General features: G+C 44.4%; 2 protein-coding genes across 4 annotated transcripts in view; both read left to right on the top strand.

Annotated features, from left to right (window-relative positions):
* The window catches only part of PRKAA1 (protein kinase AMP-activated catalytic subunit alpha 1), a 32,618-nt gene extending 25,983 nt beyond the window's left edge, over nucleotides 1-6,635 (top strand). For both annotated transcript variants that reach the window (XM_077347036.1, XM_077347037.1), the window contains 3 exons: nucleotides 73-556; nucleotides 843-969; nucleotides 2,402-6,635. In XM_077347036.1, coding sequence (XP_077203151.1) covers nucleotides 73-556; nucleotides 843-969; nucleotides 2,402-2,646 — 856 coding nt within the window. In that variant the 3' untranslated portion in view covers nucleotides 2,647-6,635. The remainder of the gene's footprint in view (nucleotides 1-72; nucleotides 557-842; nucleotides 970-2,401) is intronic.
* Nucleotides 6,636-9,585: 2,950 nt separating this feature from the next.
* The window catches only part of TTC33 (tetratricopeptide repeat domain 33), a 36,677-nt gene continuing 22,677 nt past the window's right edge, over nucleotides 9,586-23,585 (top strand). The window contains exons 1-2 of one of the 2 annotated variants that reach the window (XM_077347033.1): nucleotides 9,586-9,783; nucleotides 12,676-12,879. In XM_077347033.1, coding sequence (XP_077203148.1) covers nucleotides 9,668-9,783; nucleotides 12,676-12,879 — 320 coding nt within the window. In that variant the 5' untranslated portion in view covers nucleotides 9,586-9,667. Of the gene's footprint in view, nucleotides 9,784-12,652; nucleotides 12,880-23,585 lie in introns of both variants that reach the window. The other variant, XM_077347035.1, reaches the window with a different exon arrangement.

Below are 23,585 nucleotides of genomic sequence, written 5' to 3'. Positions count from 1 at the left end.
AGTAACTCTCCAGAAATTCTAGACAAAAGATCCATCTTCTAAAATGTAACCCCCCCCCCCTTTCATGTTTAGGGAACACGACTGGTTTAAGCAAGACCTCCCCAAGTATCTCTTCCCAGAAGACCCGTCCTACAGCTCTGCGATGATCGACGATGAAGCCTTAAAAGAAGTCTGCGAAAAGTTTGAATGCACAGAGGAGGAAGTGCTGAGCTGCTTATATAACCGGAATCACCAGGATCCTTTAGCAGTGGCCTATCACCTTATCATCGATAACCGAAGAATAATGAATGAAGCGAAGGACTTCTATCTGGCAACGAGCCCGCCAGATTCTTTTCTCGACGATCATTTCTCTCGGCCCCATCCCGAAAGAGTGCCATTTTTAGTAGCTGAAGCACCGAGGCCGCGCCACACGCTGGATGAGCTAAACCCACAGAAGTCCAAACATCAAGGGGTCAGGAGAGCCAAGTGGCATCTGGGCATCCGGAGTCAAAGTCGACCCAATGATATCATGGCGGAAGTTTGCCGAGCGATCAAGCAGTTGGATTATGAGTGGAAGGTGAGATCTGTGCAGGGCGTTTAACAGTCTGTTTCAGGGGGAGTCAAAACTGCGTCCCTCCAGATGTCCATGGACTACAATTCCCAGGAGCCCCTGCCAGCGAATGCTGGCAGGGGCTCCTGGGAATTGTAGTCCATGGACATCTGGAGGGACGCAGATTGACTACCCCTGGTCTATTTAAATGTGCAAGCCTTGGAAATTTGGCTCAGACTATTTCGAATGAACGAATTCAGGGCCTTTTAATTTGAAAACGGAGCAAGAATTAACTTTCAGCTGTGTTTCCTAGGTGGTAAATCCATACTATTTGAGAGTTCGGCGGAAAAATTCAGTGACTGGCACGTATTCCAAAATGAGCCTGCAGTTATACCAGGTGGACAGTAGGACGTATCTCCTGGACTTCCGCAGCATTGATGGTATGAGAAAGGAGGACAAATGTAGTCTTTGTTGTTTAGGCTTTTATTTTTGCAGACAAAAAATCCTTTAAAATCTTCATGGCGTTGGTTATCCATTCAGACTTGTGAAGTGCTATTTGGCAGCTCTTAGAGCTGTGCAACCTGAGACTGGGAAATGAATTCCTTGGTGGGCTGTGAAGTTGATGGTGATAATTTCAAGACAGACGGAAGGAAATGCTTAAAGCAGTTCTTCAGATCCTTACCCTCCCCAGATTTGCTGATGGCTATTCTCTTTAAAAAAAGAGGCACCTAAATTGAGCCCTCCTGTTTAGCAACTGTATGCCTGCCGCTACCGAGGAGTCAGAAGCCAACACAGTATCGTGTCCAGCTTGAGGTCTTTCCAAAAACCTTTAGGCTTGCCACAATTGGGAACAGATGGGCTTTTTCTAATCCAGCAGGGAATTCTTATTGCCCATAATGAGGGATAAGTCCACCCACTTAGATGGGGTCAAGTGGAGGCCAAACTGTCCACGCTTCATCCACTGTACTAAACTATCGGTTCCCATAATAACCAAAGCAGAAAAAAATCGGCTTCAGACGTTATTTATAAATAATGAAGTTAAAGATGATAATTTCTGTTGGTGTCTTTTATTCAGTATCAGTGAATCATAGAGTTGGAAGGGGCCATACAGGCCATCTAGTCCAACCTCCTGCTCAATGCAGGATCAGCCCTAAGCATCCTAAAGCAAGTCAGAACAGGTTCCGGATAAATAAGAGAAAGACTTACCTCAGAGATACTGAATACAACTGAAGTATACATTGAGGTGTGGTCACTGAGGAAATAGGAAATATTGAAAACCGGATATTATTTAACCAGAACCTGTTCTGACTTCATCAATCAATATTGAATAAAAGACACCAAAAGGAATGATCATCTTTAACTTTATTATTTATAAATAACGCCTGAATCCTATCTTTTTCTTCTTTGGTCCCATAATAACCCAACAGTTCTTGTAATCGTGACCAGTGGCTTCTCTCTGGCCCATTATGCACGGGGGGGATAGCGCACATTCGGGGTGGAATGGCGGCGACTAAAATCACCGATAACGCACACAGCCGGCTGCAACCGGCAGCAGATTTGGTGCATGCCGCTGAAAAAGCCGTTTTAGCGAAACGCGGAAGAAAGCACAGCTTCCGGGTGACCGGGGTGCAACCAGAAGTGGCCCCGGGGTCGCCGTGTGCATAATCGATTACTCTGGGTTTTGCCGCCATTGTGTCCCGTCCTGCATAAGCAGTTTGCTTTGTTTCTTCCCCCTCCGCGTTTTCCATGTGACCCGAAATTGCTGTTTCGGCAGCCATGCATAATGGGCCTCTGATGGTTTACCACTTTTATCATCCCTGCCAGTGTGTGTTTTTAAACTCTCCTCTCTCTCTCTCTCTCTTTTTGCCCTAGATGAAATCACTGAAGCGAAGTCCGGGACCACCACTCCGCAGAGGTCAGGCTCTGTGACTAACTACAGGTCATGTCAGAAGGATTTGGACACTGATGCTCAAGGAAAATCTTCTGATATGTCTCTTACCTCATCAGCGACCTCTTCCCTCGATTCCTCTGCAGCTGAGTTAACCCCGAGATCAGGGAGCCACACGATAGAATTTTTCGAGATGTGTGCAAATCTAATTAAAATTCTTGCACAATGATTTGTAAGATTAGTTTAAGTTTTTTTTTACAGCAATAAGCATGCCTAAAGGAGAAAAGAAATCGTAGTCAAATGCTTCCAATTATAATCAAAATACAGTTAACTTTGGCTCTGAGATGACTAGCCACATTGCAATTTGCACAGAAATTGAATACCCAGAAAGCAGCCTAGATCTCTTAATGCAATGAAGCAAATTGTGATTGAGACCTCTGAGGATGGTACAGGCATGAGAAACCTTCCAGGCATTTTGAGTGGATTTTATCTTTTCATTGTGTACACATTTGGGAATTCATGGAGTATTACAGCTGACCAGAAATATCTCTCTTTGTAGTTTATGTTGCTGATTATATATATATTCCTGTTACAGTATACATGGTCTCTTGGTAGGTTGGTCCAGGAGTCACTTGGTCCATGCCATGGGTGACTCTCATGATCTCAGTCTTCAGTAGCATCCTGTTCTATCAGTATAAGCGTTCTCCTTGTCAAACAGCAGTTGAGACCTCTGGCACATCTAAGTATTCGGCAGGTGCAATCGGCGAGACTGGAAATAGTCTGCCTTGCTTTGCACCAATGAAGAGGCTGGAAAGTCCAAAGTCAATTCAGCGTCCAAGGGCGCTATTTGGAATTGTCCATCAGGGAAAGAAGTGAAAGCTGTGTAAACCTAACGAAATACAATTGGGACCCTTAGGGGAACTCTGCGCGTGGCTTCCTTCAAACTGAGCCGAGTTTCAGAAGGACTTGGTGACACAGGGGTGAACAGTTCAAGGGAGAGAGTCAATAATGTCTTCGGAGAATCGCACAAGTCCGTTCTCTGAGGTTGAGCAGGAGACTCAGTTGGGAGTTGCGTGCGGGTAAAGAAAAACGCTTCCCAACTTCTGGTGCAAGAGATGCACCGAGATCAAAGCACGTTGGGTAAGAATCACAGCCGTGTAGATTCCATTTGTTATACTGGTAGCCTAGTGAGCAGCTTTTTGCATGCTACTATGGGATGTGATTCCTGTGCTAGGCCTGAACCCAATGAGCATGTGGATTGGTGCACGCCATTCTACAATCTGGCTGAGAATTCTCAGTGGCTCCTGTTTTTTTCCCATGCCTCTTACGGCTTTTTGGCAGATTTAGTGGGGTGATTTTGGCCATGCCTGTGCATAATCACTCCCCTCCCCCGTCATTTTTTTGATACTCACGCTTCTTCCCTACTGCGTAATGGAATGTTAAACTTGATTTAGTTTTGAAATTTGCAACAGCCCCTTAAATAGAAACAAATGACCAGGCTCAACTGCTAGCAGTCTTGCTTGGGGAAATTTTTTAATCTGACAAATTTACTCCAGGGAAGGTTTGACTTATTAAAAAGCAAGTTATAATTGGAGAAATTCGCAGTTTGGAATAATGTTTCCTGCCAGTTTGGGCTGGCGCACATACACTGGATGCAACCATGGCCAGCACTGAACTTGGTTTGCCGTCTTAACCCTGGTTGAACCCCCAAATGTACACTAAAATGACAATTTTAGGCTGCCCCCAGAAAACAGGTACCACCAAGACCTGCTTTTACCATGTGGGCATAAATGTGTTGAAAACTGGCTTTACTGTGGTTTGCTTGGTGTCGCTTTAGTGCCTAAGTGATGCAAATCCTTATTAGTCAGTGACTTCTACTTTATAGTCATCTGTAATCCTCCGGGCGGGGGGCTTAGACAGTCAAAAGAAAGCAAACCATTGCTTAATGTAAGGGCGTACGGCTTGTGCAGATGCCATAACACAGGGGTAGTCAACCTGGGGCCCTCCAGATGTCCATGGACTACAATTCCCATGAGCCCCTGCCAGCGTTTGCTGGCAGGGGCTCTTGGGAATTGTAGTCCATGGACATCTGGAGGGCCCCAGGTTGACTACCCCTGCCATAACACACAGATTTGAAAATCTCAGCTTTGGAAGTGGCAGCGTTTTGGTTTCAAAATCTTCACCAAAAGAGCATCGATAAGTCCTTAGATCTAGATCTGAAGACTCTCTTTATATCATTGGACATTTATATCCATGGAGCTAAAAAAGAGTTCCAGCAACTGGTGCTGTAGCACATCTCTCATATTTGAGGCGGGCTCTGTGGCGAGAGAGAGGGTCCGCCAGCAACGAACAGCTGGTGAAACAAGGCTTGCAGCTGCATCCGAGTCCAATGGTCTAGGTCTGCTGAGATGTTAACATCTCCTGCTTAATTGTGCACTGAGCCGAAAGACGTGCGTTTGCTTAGGCCCAGTTCTGCTGCTTAAATTTTTTGGGGCTTGCGCTGGATTCTTGTTTGTGTCAGAACTAGTCGAAGTCGGGCCTTGTGTAGAGACTTGAATTCCATCGCCGCTTTTGGAATGGCTGGTTTCTCAGATGCATTCAGTGGTCTTCTCGTGTCAGCACTTTTCACAGCTCTTCAAACCACGGTGTTCCTTTCCAGAATGCAATGTCCTTAAAATGTAGTTTGAGTAGCAGTCTTCGATGTGTACTTCATATGGAAATTGTGTGTATATCTGTGTAAGAGAGAGAAAAGATAGGAGGGAGGTGTGTTTTAAAGAAAATACTGGGTATGTAGTACTGCTCTGAGAACCGTAAAAAAAAAAAAATAACTTTTTTGGGGAGGGGATTTTGGGGACATGTCATAGTCCTATCTTTTAGTTTTAGTTTTTTTTTAATTGTCATTTCTAGGTCTTGCTGCACCTGTTCAGTAATTCCCCCCCCCCCCCCAGTTATGCTGTGTTTAATTTTGAAATGGTTACTATTGCACTTGGCAAACGGCATAAAACGCACACTTTTTTAAATTGCTGGGTAGTTTTCTAGGAAAGTGTTCAGTGTTACACAAGCACTATCTTCAGCACACATTACTGGGCACAAGCTGTAAGTGCTATGGCTGCACACGGCCTGTTAGTTTTTCGGCGGCCCGCAGCCGGATTGTATGTGCTTTCCCCCTAAAGTAAGTTCCATGGAGTTTGATACAGGATTGTGTATAGCCTTGAAAGGGATTGCTGTGAGCTCCTCTAGAAAAGACTGAAATGGTGGGTGCCAGCAGCACTTGCTGGTCTGTGTCCAGTGTTGTCTGCTTGAGAAATGTCATGGTGCATCCGATGTCAATCTTACAGACCTATCTATATATGCTCGGTCCTTTTGTTTGTAAAGCAACCAGGCTTTAAATTTACTTTGGTGTATAGAAGTTGAAATACATGGCAGAAAAGGTACTGTGTGCCTGTTCTTAAATGCAGTCCATTTTAATTTTTTTTTAAATAGTTTTCAGCCATCAAACATTCCCTTTTTTTATTGAGTTTTTAATTTTTTTTTTCATAGCAGGGGCTGTCCAATGTGTGGTATTCAAGCAAAAAAAAAATCACTTTTTCATAACTTTTTTACACTTACAATAAATATTAAAAGTTGGAATGATTTTTTTTACCAGACCTTTATATGGTCTTGCAGCGAAGGCTTAAAATTGAATTTTTTTAGTATTACATTAGAACATGGCAGTTAGATGGTCACATAGCCAGAGTTTTTGTACAGAATTGTTAAGAAAAAGGGCTTGCTTAACTGCATCTTCAAAAGCTTAAAAAAAATCAAAGGGAGTATTGTGTAACTAGCCAAGTACCTTTTGAAAAGTAGTATTTCTTCAAGTGTGTCCCAGTGGCAAAACTCTTTGAATGATTCATAGGGCGGTTAATCTGTCCACGTGCAATGTATTTTGACACTGGTAAAGAGGGTAGAAGTCCATCTTTGTGGTGCAATACTTTCAAGACCAACTTTCAAATACGTTCTGGCATATTAAGTGTTTCAGTACAAGCTTTTGAGAGGCTTAACTTTTGTCAATTGATTTACCATTCTATAGCTTAAGAAACTGATGACCACCTTTCTCTTACAAACAAGATGTGCCTACTTCTATTGCAGATTTTTTTTTTGGCAATACTGAATGAAAAACTGCTTGTGATAGCTGTATGACTTGTTACTTTTAAAAAACATTAAATTGTATGCAAATAATATCTGTGGGATGGTCTTTTGTCTACAAAGTGTCTATCAGTTGTTTGTAGAATTTGATGATCCCAAGGAAGATTATAAACCTATTCAGATAAAGGAAAATTAAGTTCATCAGAGGTTTTCCAGAAATTCTTTTGAAATCCTCACCTGCAAGGAAGCTTCCCGCACATGCAAAACTGCTTTTAACTACTGGTTTGTCTGCTGTGACTGGCAGCTCATTGTCAGAGTTTGGGGCAGAGAAAGAGGAGGGCTTTGCCAGCTTCTGGCAGGAATTATTTAACTAGAACTTCTTGGGATGCAACCTTTATTTTATTTATTTATTATATTTATATACCGCCCTCCCCAAGGGCTCAGGGCAGTTTACAGGAAACGGGAAAAGATACAGATAACATATAGTAACAGGTGATAACAATAATGACATGATCATAACAATAACATGAGCCTCTTGTGGCGCAGAGTGGTAAGGCAGCAGAAATGCAGTCTGAAAGCTCTGCCCATGAGGCTGGGAGTTCAATCCCAGCAGCCAGCTCAAGGTTGACTCAGCCTTCCATCCTTCTGTGGTCGGTAAAATGCGTACCCAGCTTGCTGGGGGGTAAACGGTAATGACTGGGGAAGGCACTGGCAAACCACCCCGTATTGAGTCTGCCATGAAAACGCTGGAGGGCATCAACCCAGGGGTCAGACATGACCCAGTGCTTGCACAGGGGATAACTTTACCAATAACATTAGAAAATAGTGTTCAAGGCATGTATTCTATCACAGAGCTTTAGTCCTGCTTGGAATATAGCTTATCCACTCTTCCTGAGGCCTTGGATATATTGCACACACTTTGGTGTGCTGGCCCGAGATTATATAGGACTTTAAAGGTTAATAGCATCTCTTTGAATTGGGCCCAGAAACAAACTGGAAGCCCGTGCAGACAGAACAAGACTGGAGTGATACTGTCCCTACAACCTACTCCAGTCAACACAGGCTACAGCATTCTGTACCAATTGTAGCTTAGTCTTCAAGGGCCAAGTAAGAAAGCATTGCAGTAATGTAACCTTGATGCACCGCAGTGATCCCAATGTTTGCAGGGGGGAAAAGAAATGTTGAAAGAAAAAAACCACAAAACCTTAGAATCAATCCTGCTGCTTTTAGAAAATAATTGTGCTGAGACTCAGTGTTTGAGCTAAAATTCAGGCATCAGACAAAAGCTTAGGAAAATCATTTTTTGGTTTTATTAGCCATGTCTATAAACAAAGTGGAAAAATCACTAAAAGTAGCAGAAGGGAAACAGTATTATCTTTGGAAGAAAGCTTTTTGAAAGTGATCTGTGCCTTTCTCGACAAACCTTAGAGCCTTAGGGAGGAAATATAGCTCGAAATGAGGGCTCAATGCCAGATCAATCCCAGAGGGGCAGCCATCTGGTGCATGGAAACAAGTATCTCCCCTGCTGATGCAGCACTACAGCTGGCCTACAAGTCCTAACTGACAGAAGTTCCTAGAGAAAAGCTGGAGGGAAATTGCTGAATTGTCCTGGGAAGCTTGATGCTATCAAGGGTTCAATAGGGTTAGGGCTCCATCCACAGCAGAAGGAATTGACTGGCTAGGGGGATTCTGTGGCTGCTCCTGTGGTTATAAGTATGCATTTGAATTCTTCAGTGAAGTGTTGCAGTGACCTGTTCATACTTCATGGCCTTTTACACCCACCATACACAGCATATAGTACATATATATTGAACTTTGTAGACTGAGGACCTCAGTCCTGAGCCTCTTGTGGCGCAGAGTGGTAAGGCAGCAGACATGCAATCTGAAGCTCTGCCCATGAGGCTGGGAGTTTGATCCCAGCAGCCGGCTCAAGGTTGACTCAGCCTTCCATCCTTCTGAGGTCGGTAAAATGAGTACCCAGCTTGCTGGGGGGGGGGGGGGTAAACGGTAATGACTGGGGAAGGTACTGGCAAACCACCCCGCATTGAGTCTGCCATGAAAATGCTAGAGGGTGTCACCCCAAGGGTCAGACATGACCCGGTGCTTGTACAGGGGATACCTTTAGACTGAGGACACCACACATCTAATGAGGGCTTGAAGTCTGCATATCCGTCATTTGTTGTACATTCCGTTCCTACCAAACTGAGCTCGACCACAGCCATAATCACTTGCTATGTTTGCATTTTACATTTTATTTAAAACATTCTGCGCCCTCATCATACAAATACAAAATCAACCATGAAATACAAAAAAATCATGAAATACACAATGAAATACAACAAAAGCAGGGATGTTGTGACAGCAGAAAGCTTAAAATAGTTTTGAAAATCTGGCCCATTCAGATGTTACGAGCCTTCACCATGCGGACGTTTTATATAGGATGTGAGGAAAGAAAGGGAAACAAGCTAGAACAAGGCACACATTGCAGGAAGTTCGGGGGTAAAATGTAACTATAAATCAATCCAAGAAAAATGCAACCATTAATTACCCACGCCAATACCAGCTTGCACACACGAGGTGAATTTGGTCGCAATTTTATCTGTTCCTACTTATTTGTGGGGCCGGAGGTTTGTATAATGTAATAGCTGTATCTGAAGTAGTGAGCAGTGCCACAATTTAAGGCTGACACGACAATCAAGACTATGAAAGCAAAATAGCACCGAAACACACAAAACTCATCTCAACCAGCAGAAGCTACGAGGAAAAAAATCAAACTTTAAAATCTGCCGCAGGTGCAACGACCAGCCGTCGTAAGCACAAGATTTAACACAAAAGCGCCGATCGCACTACATCACCCAGAATGCTCCCCGGCAGATCCTAGCGAAAAGCCGAGTCGTGGGCCCGCGCTCTGCTGGAAGTTGTAGTTTCTACTCCTGAATTCTTCTGCGGTCGACTCCGCCGGAAGAGCGCGCTTCTACCTGGACTTCCGTTAACCCCTCTGTGTTCCGAACTCGGACTGGCGGCGCTCTAGACCACGGCGTCTCTATATCGACAGCCTAGAAACAGCCCCTTCCAGGCACGGACCGGAAGTCCTTATGAGGACGCTCTAGAGTGGCGCTATCTCTATGGCCTCTTTCCCCACTCTTCCAGCTGTTTCGGCTGGCTGTACTTCCGGAAGAGGCGGGGCTTCGTCCAGAGGTGAGCAGGCTGAGTCAAGACGGTGCTGGAGAGGAGGCTTCAGGTAATGCCTCATTCCTCAGGGGGAATCCCTGCATTTGGACTCTGCCACAAGGCGAGGGAGGGGACGGACGGAGTGGAGGGTCTCTGCTGGCCTGGGAGGGCAGGCAGGCAGGCAGGCCGGCCGCCCAGTGACACTGGGAATCCAAGGGGCATAGCTGCACTGGCAACATGGTATGGGTGGAAATAGGCCCCCCCCCCCAAACAAACACCAACTATGGTAAAGTCGCTTTTAATGGAAAGTGACTGCCATTAATCACTATCTTCTCCTTTTTTATTGCCCCAATGTTTTTGTCAATGACAATGTGAACCCCTAGGGCTGATTGGCTTTTCTAGCAAAGAAACGTTGTCCTGCCTATTTAGGATGTTCTGAGGATGTTTAGTTATTTGCTACTAATTTACTTTCTCCTTATATCTGCTCTTACAATCCCTGTTCCATTGTCTGAGGAAGTGTGCGTGCACTCGAAAGCTCACCCCCTGAATAAATCTTTCTTGGTCTTAAAGATGCCCATGGACTCAAATATGGGAGTTATCATTAGGGTTGCCTGGGACACTGGCAGGAGAGGGGGATGAAAGGTGGCCAGATCCTACTTGGGAAACTTCTGGACCCTGAGGAGGACTTGGACCTCAGCAAGGGGCAGTGCCACAGAGTCCACCCTCCAAAGCAGCCATTTTCTCCAGCGGAACTGATCTCTGTATTTTGGAGAGGAGTTGTAACTCCAGAGGATCTTCAGGTCCCACCTGGAGGCTGGCATTCCTGTTGCCCGCCATATCAGCAAATGAATCAAGGAAAGCAACTTGGCTTCATTGTGTCATAATTGTTGTTGTTGTTAGGTGTGAAGTTGTGTCCAACCCATCGCGACCCCATGGACAATGATCCTCCAGGCCTTCCTGTCCTCTACCATTCCCTGGAGTCCATTTAAGTTTGTACCTACTGCTTCAGTGACTCCATCCAGCCACCTCATTCTCTGTCGTCCCCTTCTTCTTTTGCCCTCAATCACTCCCAGCATTAGGCTCTTCTCCAGGGAGCCCTTCCTTCTCATGAGGTGGCCATCATAATAGGTGATTTTAAATGCCCACACATTGATAGTTCACGTCAAGAGAAATAAATTGGGTTCCTTCTCACTGTCAATGGCGTGCCATGGAACAAGTGAGCCATTGAGGGGGGGATGGGATTCTGGACTTAGTCCTAAGCGATGTCCAAGACCTGCGAGAGATGTAAATGGAACAGTACTGATTGGAAACAGTGACCATAGTGCAATTATGCTTAGCATTTATGTAAATAGAGAGTGGTCCCAAAAGACCAACATAACCACATTAAACTTTGGAATGGGTAACTTTTCTCAAATTTATTTATTTATTCAGATTTTTATACCGCCCTTCCATACAGCTCTGGGTGGTGTAAATAAGGATCCTTGCAAAGAAGAAACTAAAAGGAAAGTTAAGGAATGTCAAATCCGTTCAGGAAGCTTGGAGACTAGTTAAAACTACAATACTAGAAGCTCATAGAGAATGTATAGGAAAGCTACAAATTTTAAAAGCCTGCCTTGTTAAGAAACAAATTGACGGAAGGAGAGAGAAAGGTAAGGAGGATTCCTTTAAGCAATGAAAGGCTAGTCTGAGTGAAGTAAATACAAGGGAGCAAAGGCATTGGCAAATGAAATGCAGGTTGGTGATCAGAAAGGCAAAAAGGGACTATGGGGAACATATTGCCAAAAAAAAAGAAAAAAAGAAAGAAACCAGAAGCAGAAAAGTAGCCAGAGAGAATGACCAAGGGGTAGAAGTATCACTAAAAGGAAATGGCAGATAAGATGAATGCGTTTTTTTGCCTCTGTCTTCACTGTGGAAGGTGAGCGCTGTGCCCACTTCAGAACTGTTAATTTCAGGAGGGGTGTTGAAAGACCAGAGTTGGATTGAGTTGATGAGAGAGCAGGTCCTACAGCTGATGGACAAGTAAAAAATGGACCAATCACCAGGACCACATCGCATACATCCAAGCGTTTTTAAAGAACTCAGATGTGAACTTGTGGATCTCCTGACAAAAATATGTAGTCTGTCATTAAACGCTGTGCCATTCCCAAGGATTGGAAGGTAGCTAATGCAGCCCCCATCTTTTAAAAAACGTCCCAGAGGAGATCTGAGAAATTACAGGTCATTTTTGGATGGGCACTCACTGTAATCACAAAGGTGATGTCTCCTGAACCATTTCCTACTCTAATGAAGTCGAGGAAAGCCAGGATTGACTCTTGGCTTTGTGGGAGAGAAACCTCAATTAAGCAAAAGGATACTTGACAATCCATTGATGCATGCTACATTGGAGAATCACTGACCTAAGTTTTATATATACATTGTGAACCTTTTATGTAAGCAATACTATGTCACCCTTTTAAGAAGCTTACAGTCTAAAGCAACTGGTGGGTATTTTTCCATTACCTAGATCCATTGGTTAGGAGATGAAAGATCCACAAGCCTAGACCAAGACTAGGTTTAGCCTAGACCAAGATTGCATTTCTGCATATGTGTGTAGTGGTTAATGTGGCGGCCTCTTATCTAGAGAATCAGGCTTGATTCCCCAGTCCTCTTCCAGGTGTGGTCACCTGGGTGACCTTGGGCCAGTTACAGTTCTCTTAGATCTCTTAGCCCCACCTACGTCACAGGGTGTCTGTGGTGGGAAGAGGAAGGGTAGGCAATTGTAAGTCATTTTGAGACTCCTTCTGGTAGTAGACAGTGGGGTACAAAAAACCACCTTTTCTTCTTTATAGCTGCTAGAATTTGTTTGTAGAAATTAAGAACTTTTTCAGGGGATTGCCGTGTACTGGTAACTTGAAGGATCTTCAGATGCCAGTAAAAAATGTAACATGCACTTTTTTCAGCTCTGCGAAATGGCTTCCTTCAGGTGGAAGAGGAAAATTGGGGAGAAAGTATCAAAAGTGACATCACAGCAATTTGAAGCTCAGGCTGCAGATGAGCAGGGTCTTGATGGCGATGAGGCTGACTGGCTTCCTGAGGCAAAGAAGAAGAAGGGACTGCTCCTTGAAGACTGTCTGGCCAAAAGTAAACAGCTGAAAGAGGAAGGAGCAGTTTTGGCAGAAAATGAAAGGTACTGGTTATGTTCTTTCATTATTTTCTTGTTGGCTGACTTCTTCAGGTGTGTACATTGTGTATCTTCTGGTTATATACTATGATAAAATGAGATTTGCACAGGTCTGGACAATGTGAAACTCACAAAGGTCCAGTGCAGACCAGATTCTCCCATCATTTCTACATATAGTTACACATATTCTGCCAACCCACATATTCTTCTCTCACATGGGTCATTGCCCAAACTTAGAGTTAGCCCAGGTTAGCACCAAACCGTGGCTCGCAAGCCTAGTTAGATAGATTCAAGTGGATAGCTGTGTTGGTCTGAAGTAGTACAACAAAATTGGGAGTACAGTGGCGCCTTTAAGACCCACAAAGATTGATTCAAGGCGTGAGCTTTCGTGCGCATGCACACTGCTTCAAACCCTAGTTAGAAACAGGTTTGTAAATGCTACTTTGGGCTGTTTCTCGGTTGGATAGGAAGGTGGTGTTTTTATTCACTGTTTCACAAACAGAACGAGCCTCCTATTAATGGAAGATCAGTTCTGTGAATGGAAAGAATCGTCGGGGTGGTAGAAGATCCCGCCCCAACTGGAAAGGGGCCATTGACTTGAAGCAGCGATTGGGGAGGGGTAACGACAGGATCTCGACTGAGGAACTCGAAAGAAACCCGTCCAGACTAACTGGAAAGTTGTTCCATGAAAAAGAATTTAAAGGCAACTTACAAACACACCAAAACTTTGCAAACACACAAGAAATTAATCTAAGGAAAGGTAGAATGGAGTGGGAACAGATATCAAGAAGCAGGGGAAACTGTAGCTACCATCATGACGTAAAGAAGATTATTGTGTCTGTGCAACCAGAGAAGATGACCTGGGTCTTGGAGAAGCAGCCTTCACGCAAGCAGATGGTATATGTAGGGTCCCAAGACACAGACACGGAAGATTGAAGCAGGACCACACTGTGTGGATGTGTGGAGAATCCCAGAGAACGCACACAGATGGGTGCTAGTTGCTCTATTTTTAAAGGAAAAGAGTATCCTCAGGCTAAACCTGATGCACTAGCCCCTGGCAGGGGCTTGTGGGAATTGTAGTCCATGGACCTCGGGAGAGCCACAGTTTGGCCATCTGTGACCTAGAACAATGTGCTTGATGCGATTTCTGTGTTTGACAAAGAAACTGGAAGGCAGATGATGGGCTTGTCCAGAATGAGGACAAAGCCCAGAGTGGAACTTCAGAAGTTTCCCAAAATCCAAAGCAATTAACAGGGATTGCTCCATTGGGATAGGACCAGAGGTGTAAATGCATCTGGCTGGGGAATACCTGTGGGGGGGGGGGGGAGCATGCTTTTAGTGGTTGCTTGTGGAGTTTTACAGGTGTGATGGGGAAAGTGTGATTGGATGAGATTAGTAGCACTTTACTGGAAGTCCTAGTGTCCCAAGGATATGAATCCCTGTTTTGGATGGGGAGAGGAGTCTGTTAATGATTCAACCCCTTGCTGGAGACCTGATATCTCACTGGCACCCATGCTTTCTCCTTGTGGATAGATGCATTTTTAATCTATTCCAAAGTCCATTTCTGCAAGACAGTGCTGTCGAAGGGAGTTTGTGTTTTAGATGTCTAAAAGCTACCCCTCAAAGGGAGGAGGCTTCTGGCCACTGATACGCAGGCCCTTCAAATAGTGGCACTCAACAAATTGCAACTGAGACAAACATTAAAAAGTCGGTCATGGCCATTAGGCACACGGATCTTGCTGGATCTGCTTGTGATCTCAATGCCAATAAATGTGCATATATCAAAAATATACCTATATATAATGTTCCTTATCCGGACTGATTTTTACTGCCTAGCACAGTCTTTCTCAATTTATTTACAATTGAGAACCCCATGAAACATTCTTCAGGCTATGAGAAACCCCAGCGAATGCTGGCAGGGGCTCATGGGAATTGTAGTTCATGGACATCTGGAGGGCCGCAGTTTGACTACCCCTGGCCTAGTGCATTCAGAGATTATATTTCTTCTTTCCTTTGATATTTTTACCTAATTTCTCCCAAATAGGAAACTGAATTAGATTTTTGAAAAGCAAAGCCAATCATATGACATCATTATTTTTATGTGCGGACATAAAGAGGACATAAACAGTTTGTAAAGAGTCGCCCACCACCTGTACCACGTGAAGCAAATTGAGTGGTTATATTTGATTATATCCACTAGATGGAGGCAGAGACCACATTAATGGATCAGAGTGGCTTGATTTGGCATCAATGAGCAAAGGAGCTTTCAGGGGTCTTTGCACCTGGTTGTGCCCTCCTGCCTGAATCAAAAAGGTTCTTTTGTTCATTCATTATTTAGATTTATATGACACCCTCCCCTTCCCCTCCTGACAACCTTGTTCGGGGTGGATAAAATAATAGTTGCATAAAATCAACCATAATTCTATTAATATTAATTAAAATCAGTTCCAACTCATGAAAATATTTGAAAGAGGACTTGTGCTTCCCCCGCAAATTAGCACCGTAGGTCATGGTTTAATCCCCCTTGGCAGTCCCAAACATAGTTTGCTATACTATGATGTGGCCGTAAGTGTAGAAAGAAGCAGCAAGTAATTGGCACGTAGTACTAAGGAAAAGGGAGAGGAAGGGCCACGTGATAGAGTCAGGTGCTTCTTATAGACATGTTCTCAGGTAGAGATTTAACCTCATTTTTCACTTCTGGGCCACCAGAGCATAGCCTGCTTAGCTGGATCATCACTGAGAGGAGTTTCAGATCTGTGTTTTACCCATCTCAACTGCATTTCCCTTGGGGCATAAGGCACATGACTGAATGCATATTATGATTATGATAATATGCTTGATTTTAAAATGAGGCTTGAGGTCTCCATGTGTTTCGCTCCGTTCCTATGTTGTTCAGTGCTTTGGACACTGGAGATGGTTTTTTTTTTTTTTTGCTCTCTCTCTCTTTTTTTTAAAGACATTTTCGAAACCACTTTGAACCGAGGCTTAATTGATTGGGAATATTTCTTGCAGAAGGTCAACTCTTACAGTGAGCGGGAGATGTAAAAGGGCACAGCGGTGCTTCTGTGCAACTCCGTGACTTTCATTAGGACTTCCCAGGGAAGTACCCTAGAGAGGGTGTGACAAAGCGCATGATCCCACAGTTTGCCACTTTCATCGTGCCGGGAAATGGATTTTAAGCCATAAATTGTCTCTCCACTTGCAGGGTGGGTGGGGGGAAACCAGCTTCTCATTTCTTAATGTCCTCTTTAATGATGCCAATTCGTGCCTTAAACGGTCAGGGCATTATTACGAGGGGTATGACTGTCTCCTGCTTTTATGCACTTCTGTTCCATTCAGTATCTTCTCTGTATAGTGATGTCATGCACAAGAACTACTCCATCTTCATTCCTGGCCATGCTATGAAAGGTTCATAAATAAATTACACATGCAGTGGAGGGAGGAGGGGAATAACATGAAAGAGTGAACTGTGGGATTTGAGACTGAGGCATACCCCTTTTTTTTGCATGGTTCTTCCTGTAAAACAAAATTATAAAAATCCATTGCAACTAGATTATTCAAGGAAGAGCAAATCCATCTTGCATGGCTGGCTTTCTGTTTGCAGGCATCGGTTAACTTAGGGGAGCACTGAAGAGTATATTTCCTTCCCCTGCGATATGAAAGGGTGTAGTCCATTCTCCGATCTTTTATCCGTTGCACATGTGAACTGGGCTCCCACCCCCCCATCCGAAATGGGTATCAGGAAGGCCTCTTGTTGACAGCAAAAAATGTTATCAGGCTCCAACTCTGAACTTGTTTTGGACACAGCAATAAAATGTACATTGCGAACTGTAATAATTGTCTGTCCACATCTATTTGAGCTTTTCTGATTATCTTATTTATATCTGTATTAGGAAGATCTAACATGAGATAGATTGTCTCGTTAAAAGAAACCATGGCCTTCAAACCTCCTTCTAACTAGGGTTGCAAGACCTGAGCAAGGCGGTTCATGGTGGGATGTTTGGGGAGACATTAATCCATAAGATCGCCATTAAGTGGGGGAGAGACTTTATGGCACTTCACGGACGAAGTGGCCGGTTAGCAGTCCCAACATCAGAGCTGTTGCAGAGGAGAGGACACGCAGTAATGGGTTTAAACTTCAAGTACAACGATATAGGCTAGATATCAGGAAAAAAGTTTTCACAGTCAGAGTAGTTCAGCAGTGGAATAGGCTGCCTAAAGAGGTGGTGAGCTCCCCCTCACTGGAAGTCTTCAAGCAAAGGCTGGATACACACTTTTCTTGGATGCTTTAGGATGCTTAGGGCTGATCCTGTGTTGAGCAGGGGGTTGGACTAGATGGCCTGTATGGCCCCTTCCAACTCTATGATTCTATATTAGCAGCTTGGAAGCTAAGTACATAGATGGAAGCTAAGTACGTAGATGGGCGACTGCCAAAGAAGTTTGGGGCTGCTGTGCACAGGAAGGTAATGGCAAACCACCTCTGTTCATCTTTTGCCTGGAAAACCCCTTGAGCTACATGGCTTTGCCATGAATTGGTTGCAGTGCATTGTGCCTGTAAAGCATATCTCCCTTCCATTAGCATCTATTTGTATGTACATCCCTTCCTGATTTTTTCAGCCCTCTCTTCTCCAGCATCCCTTTCCCAACCTTGGGTACTTATTGTTTCCATTGTCCTCCATTTTCTGTCTTAAACGCGGAAGCCATTAACAGCATCCCATCCGGACTGCTTTAAAATTAGACTATTATGTTTCTGCGTAATGGCAGACTAATGAAAACTGTTTCGCCTCTTGAGACCCAGAGCCGTCGTAGTTATGTAGGCATGCTTCCTCATGCTCTAGATTTATATAGGAGGCAGAATAGTGTCGACTTTGGATTCTGCTCCCCACTTAGCTGTGCCCCCTTGGGCCACCTGATCTCTCTGAGACTGGCATATCCCTCTAGGGCAGGGATACCCAACCAGGGGTCCGTGGACCCTTGAGATCCTTGCCCATCCTGCCTTGATGGACTTGGCCTCAAGCTAGGGAACCGGCCACTTCCATTGCTTGCCCCCCCCCCCAAGTGTGAATGAGCTCTCTCATGGTTTCTGCACCTGGATGCCTACTCCTGCCTCAAACCATCTCCTGTCTCCCCCCCCAAGTCCTCCTCAACTGTGCCTATTAACATGGATGGTGATGTCACTTCCAGGGGGCATGGTAGGGAGGTGTGGCCAGTTGACACCACTTCTGGGTCTCCTCTAAGCCTGAAAAATTACTTCAGGGGCTCCTTCATGGTCTAAAGGTTGAAAAAGGCTGCTCCATGGTTTGGGAGAGTCTACACTAGTTTATGTATTAACTATGGAAGAGGCCCTGTTTCTTTGATACCCCCATCCCTAAACTTGCCTTTGAATGTAGGAAAATGCCAAGTAGGCTGGAGATGAAAACCAGAATGCTTGTATATGGGAACAGGTGGCACTTTTTGGACTTCTGATCATAAGCCAATTTGATAGGTCAAAACCAGGGCACAAGGGCTATTAAGACCACCAGGAAAGGTCCTGGTTAGTTGATAGACTGGAGGGGTGTTCCCTTCCTGCCGGGGCTACCCTAGATCCAAGCAAATGGCAGCCCTTGACCCATGCAAGGTGAGGTGGGAACTACCACTGCAAGCCAGTGGTCCCAGCCCCATATTGGATGGATGGGGCCTTTTTCCAGAACTGCAGCACCGCAGGTTAGGTCTGGGAATATTTATTATTATTATTATTAGATTTATTTCCCACCACTCCCTTGCGGCTCATGGCGGGTAACAGCATCCCAGAATCCCCATTAAAACCCCATTAAAACAATAATAACGTTACCAATATTACCGGCATGGCAAGAACGGCAGCTCAACTTCCCCCCCTCCCACTACTAGCGGGTGGAGAGGAGGTCCTGATGATGTTGAATGACCTGGGAATGACTGGACAACCAGTGAAAATCCTTAAGCGCTGGTATAATGTGCTTCCTCTAGTCCAGGGGTAGCCTTACTGTGGCTCTCCAGATGTCCATGGACTACGTTTCCCATAAGCCCCTGCCAGCATGGATGTCTGGAGAGCCACAGTTTCGCCCCCCCACTCTAGTCCATTTCATCTAGCTGTCTTGGTCTTGCATTCTGGGCTAACCAGAGTTTCCAACTGATGGTTGAATGGGAGGTGGAAACCCTGTGCATGCTGCCACAAGTTCCATAAAGGAAGGGCGGGATTTAAAAAAATATGATGGATAGCACCAAAGATATCTAGTAGTAACGTTATCTCTTGACTGAAAAGGACATCAGGTACTCAAGTGCCGGGAGGTATGCGAGCAGCTCAACAAAGTCCTTTCCTGGGTCGCGTTTACCGGGTGTGTTAGGAGGAAGGTTCACAGAGGACAAAGCTGCGGGGATCGTTTAATCAGTCGAGGAAGTCGGTGCGCTGTATAAATACAATGCGAAAATGTGACATTTTTTAATGAGCCAAATAATCTCGGAGGAAATGCGGCAGCTGTTTTATGGCACACGGTGTTATTATGCAACCGGGTAGGAAATGAAGTATATGGCCTACACTTGTGAGAACAAATAAAATTAGGCGCGCAGGAGAGTGTATCCTTATGAAATCTCAGCCTTAGCAACGCCGATCCTAAAAAGGTTGAGCTCTTCTGCACACTGCATGGAACTTCATCTCCCAGGAAACGCAGGGCTGCTGCTGAATTTGGCATCCCTGTGTCATGTCCTGCACCCCTACCTTCTGGAACATGTAAAGACTTTCTCTGTTTTCTGACGTCATCACGTTCTGCAGCACAGGAATTACACCGGTGACCGATTTGAGTTTCTAGTGCAGGGGTAGAAACTCCTACATTTGCTGGCAGGGGCTCATGGGAATTGTAGTCCATGGACATCTGGTGGGCCGCAGTTTGACTACCCCTGTTCTAGTGGCTGCAGTCAGGACACATGCACGCCTCTTTTGTGCCTACTTCCCTTGTAGATGCCATAACCTTGGGTTTCTCAAAATGTATAGTTCGGTCATCTGCGGTAGACAGAAGTTCTGGGTCAGGCCCATTGGATTGCTTCCTGCAGAGAATGAGGAACACGGGTAGGCTGCAGGAAAGCAATGCAGCAAAAAAGCGGGATAATGGAAGAGATTAGGATCACAGAGGTTTGAACAGCAGCAGATCTGCAGGCCCGTGGACTGGATCTGGTTCTCCTTTGATGTGGAGAACTTCTGAAGAGTTTTATTAAAATCATTTAATGGCCTTTGCTGGTTCCGTAGATTTCTTTATGAGACTTCAGTCAGAATATCAGGCTTGGGAGATGAAATAGGATTAAGATGGGTAATTATGAAAAATGCTGTGAAATGAAAATGGTTTTATTAGGTACGCATCAAAAGGAAAACACTGATTATGTTTTGAGAAACAGCGTCCTGAATCTACTCCCGCATTAACCAGGCCTCAAAAAATGTTTTAAATAGATTCTTTTGATTAATGATAATAAGTTAATTTCATTTATTAAAAATATTTATCCCTCCTTTGCATTTCTAAGTTAATTCTTTGAAGTGGCTTTTGTAAGGAAGAGTGTTCCGGGGGGGGGGGGACCTAATGAAATTAAACTAAGTGAATCACATTTCCCCCCCCCCCTTGCAAATAAAAAGTCACAGCCAAGTAAAATGATGCCCAATTTTAAATTTATGAAGTCTTTCCTGTACATTATCTTCCAGTGCTTACAACAAACGTTTCCAGTAGGTTCATTGCAAATGGAAGGTCATGGCTTATACCTAGCAAGTTTGTGGCAGGTAAGATTTGAACGTGGGTGATTTTCTGAATTGGAGCTCAGTTACTGAGATACAATACTACACAGCTTTCTGGTAAGATCTGGCCACAGAATAATAGCAGCAGAATGCTATTATTAGAATGAAGCAAACAGGGGACCCATAAGGATTTGTGGAGGAGGGAGAGAATCTATTTCCCTCCTCCTCTACTATTTCCTCTGTTCTCTTTCCTGAAAGCTCCTTTAAGCCTCTCCCCTTTTCTTGCTTCCTTCTTTCCTTCTGACTCACCAGCCAAAAAAAGCAAGGTACAAAAGCCCACCTCTTCTTCTTAGCTTATACATCAGTTTCTTAGCTGTGCATCACTTCCTAAATTCAATTCTAGGCAGTGGCTATTGCACGTAGAGTCCTTTATGGCCTTGGCCTCTCATATCTTCAGGACCAACTTTCTCTTTTCTTTAAGTTAGTTCTGTCAAGTTTTCCCCTGTTACCAGCCACCACAGCTTTGCTCATCTAAGCGGGACCTTCTGCAGGTACCAGGTAGCATCCGACACATGGACGAGATCAAGAAGGGCCAGTTACATGCGCATTCTCTGTGCCAGATCCCATCTCGTGGAACTGCCTACCAGAGAAGGTTAGGAAGGCCCCCCCATTTCTGACATTCAGACAACTATGTAAAGCAGAATAATTCAAGAGGGGAAGATGTTTTAATGAAGGGTATGAAACTGTTTTCTATATTAGTGGGTATTTTATGTGATATCTCTTGCTGTATGTTTGGGTAGTGATGATGGTGGAAAGTGCCTTCAAGTTGCAGCTGATCTCATAGAATCATAGAGGTGGAAGGGGCCACGCAGGCCATCCAGTCCAACCCCCTGCTCAATACAGGATCAGCCCAAAAGCATCCTTGGTGGGATTTTTGGTGGTGACTAAGGTTGCGTGCTCCAGCGCGGTTTGGCTGCTTTAGCAATCACCGAAGCCCGAGGCGGCCAGCAGCGCGGAGGGGTGGGGCAACGCCTGTGGTGGTGCGCCCCTCCCTCTGTGCTGCTGGCCACCTCGGGCTTCAGTGATCGCCAAAGTGACCAAACCGTGACAAAGCACACAACCCTAGTGTTGACTCCTGGTGAGATTTTCAAGGCAAGAGGTGTTCAGAGGTAGTTTGCTATTGCCTGCTTCCACATCATGACCTTGGTATTCCTTGGAGGTCTTCCATCCAAATACTAGCCAGGCCTGACCCTGCTTAGCTTTTGAGTTCTGATGAGATCAGGCTAGCCAGGTCAGAATGAGTTGTGCCATCAAGTGGCTTCAGATTAATGGATCTCCAAGACGCCCTATCACCTATTGCCCCCTTGCCTACCGAAGGCTGTGGCTGCCTTGATTGAGTCAATCCTGCTGCCTTCAACTTTGCCTAATGTTATTGTCTTTTCCTTTGAGTTTTGCCTTCTGACAAAAGTACATTAGCTTCATTTTAGCTTCTAGTCCAGGCTTTCTCAACCAGGGTTTCATGAAATCCTGGAGTTTCTTGACAGCCCTAGATGGGTTTGCCGAATAGATGGGAGTTAATTAATTTTTTATATATATTTTAAAATTTGTCAAACATGTATTGGATGATATGACCATATATGTCAACTTGTACCTCCCTCCCTCCCAAAATGGCCCATGGTGGGTCTGGAGGGGACGGGAAGGGGAGGGGCCCTGGGTGGGCATGTACACAGTTGTGTTTCCCAACCATATTCTGCACGATCACACCACTTCTGGGGTTTCTCGAAGCCTGAAGAATGTTTCAGGGGGTTCTCAACGGTAAAAGAAGCTGAGATAGGCTGTTCTAGGGAGAGTTCAGGCTTGTAAGTAAGAGCAAGATAATATGCTATATGTGTTATCTTGCTCTTATTGTATTGTATGAGTTCTTGCGTAACACCATTTTCTGTATTGTGTGTCCTGTTTAATAATTATGCTGTTTCCCCAGATTGGTACAATCGTAGTCCTATTACATGGCTTATTAGTGGTCTCATCCTATGCATTGATTTATGTTTTGTAATCTGTATTGAGTATTAGTGAGAATAATATAAATTATGAAGTATAAATAACATAAATGAATAATGAAAAATCACAAATCCAGATTATTACAAACTTGAACTCTGGTAAACTCAGAGGGAACACCTGTGGAATAGTTTCCTAAACGAACTGTTAAGGGATCTTGCATTATATCCGACCAGCTTTGTCCAAAGGGACCCCCCACTTCTCGGCTTCAACAAAGGAAAAACTGATTGGATCTTGTTCTCTAAGATGTTTAAAAGTGAGGGATGATCAGTTTTACAAGGACTGTAGCTAAGGGAACTTAGCCTGTGTTGTGTAAATCATCTATAAGAAGGGCTTGGCTGTTTTTGGTTGTTCCAATGAGAAGGATCAAGTTTTTTCTGAGGATCACCAAAACATAGTTTATAGGGCAATAATGCACTAAGACAATAATAGAACTGATAGAAGGGAGAAAAAAATGTGCTTCCAATGCTTTTGGTTACCATGGGAGATCAAGGGGGGAATATCTTCCTTCTGGAATGAAATCATCAATAGGACAGAGAGAGCAGGTCACATTTTTTTTGTTTGTCGTGGATTTTGGCACAGCGCTTCCTCTGCCTTCTGCTTCCTCTCCTTCATCCAGAGATTTTGAAACCAAGAATATGCTCTCATTCTCTCCGGGGAAAATTAACTGAGCTAATATTCCATATGGAAAATATAGGCATTAAAAGCTTACTGCCCTGAATTGAAGAACATCCAAAAGTGTCTTCAGAACAGGAAATGAGATCAGTCGAGGCCTGTCCTTTACTTTGGAAGCAAAGGTATCTTTTAAATGGCCTAATTCTATAGAGCAATTCATAGCTTTTTCTCATGCGTCAGACATAGCTGGGCTTAAGTGTCATGGCTTCGCTGCAAGAACCATGAAGATTTATTTAAAGACTTTATATGCCTA

This window comes from Paroedura picta, chromosome 7, assembly GCF_049243985.1.
Source record: "Paroedura picta isolate Pp20150507F chromosome 7, Ppicta_v3.0, whole genome shotgun sequence".
Classification (NCBI taxonomy): Eukaryota; Metazoa; Chordata; class Lepidosauria; order Squamata; family Gekkonidae; genus Paroedura; species Paroedura picta.
The sequence above is the reverse complement of the archived record's forward strand: the minus strand, read 5'-3'. Positions and strand labels throughout refer to the sequence as shown.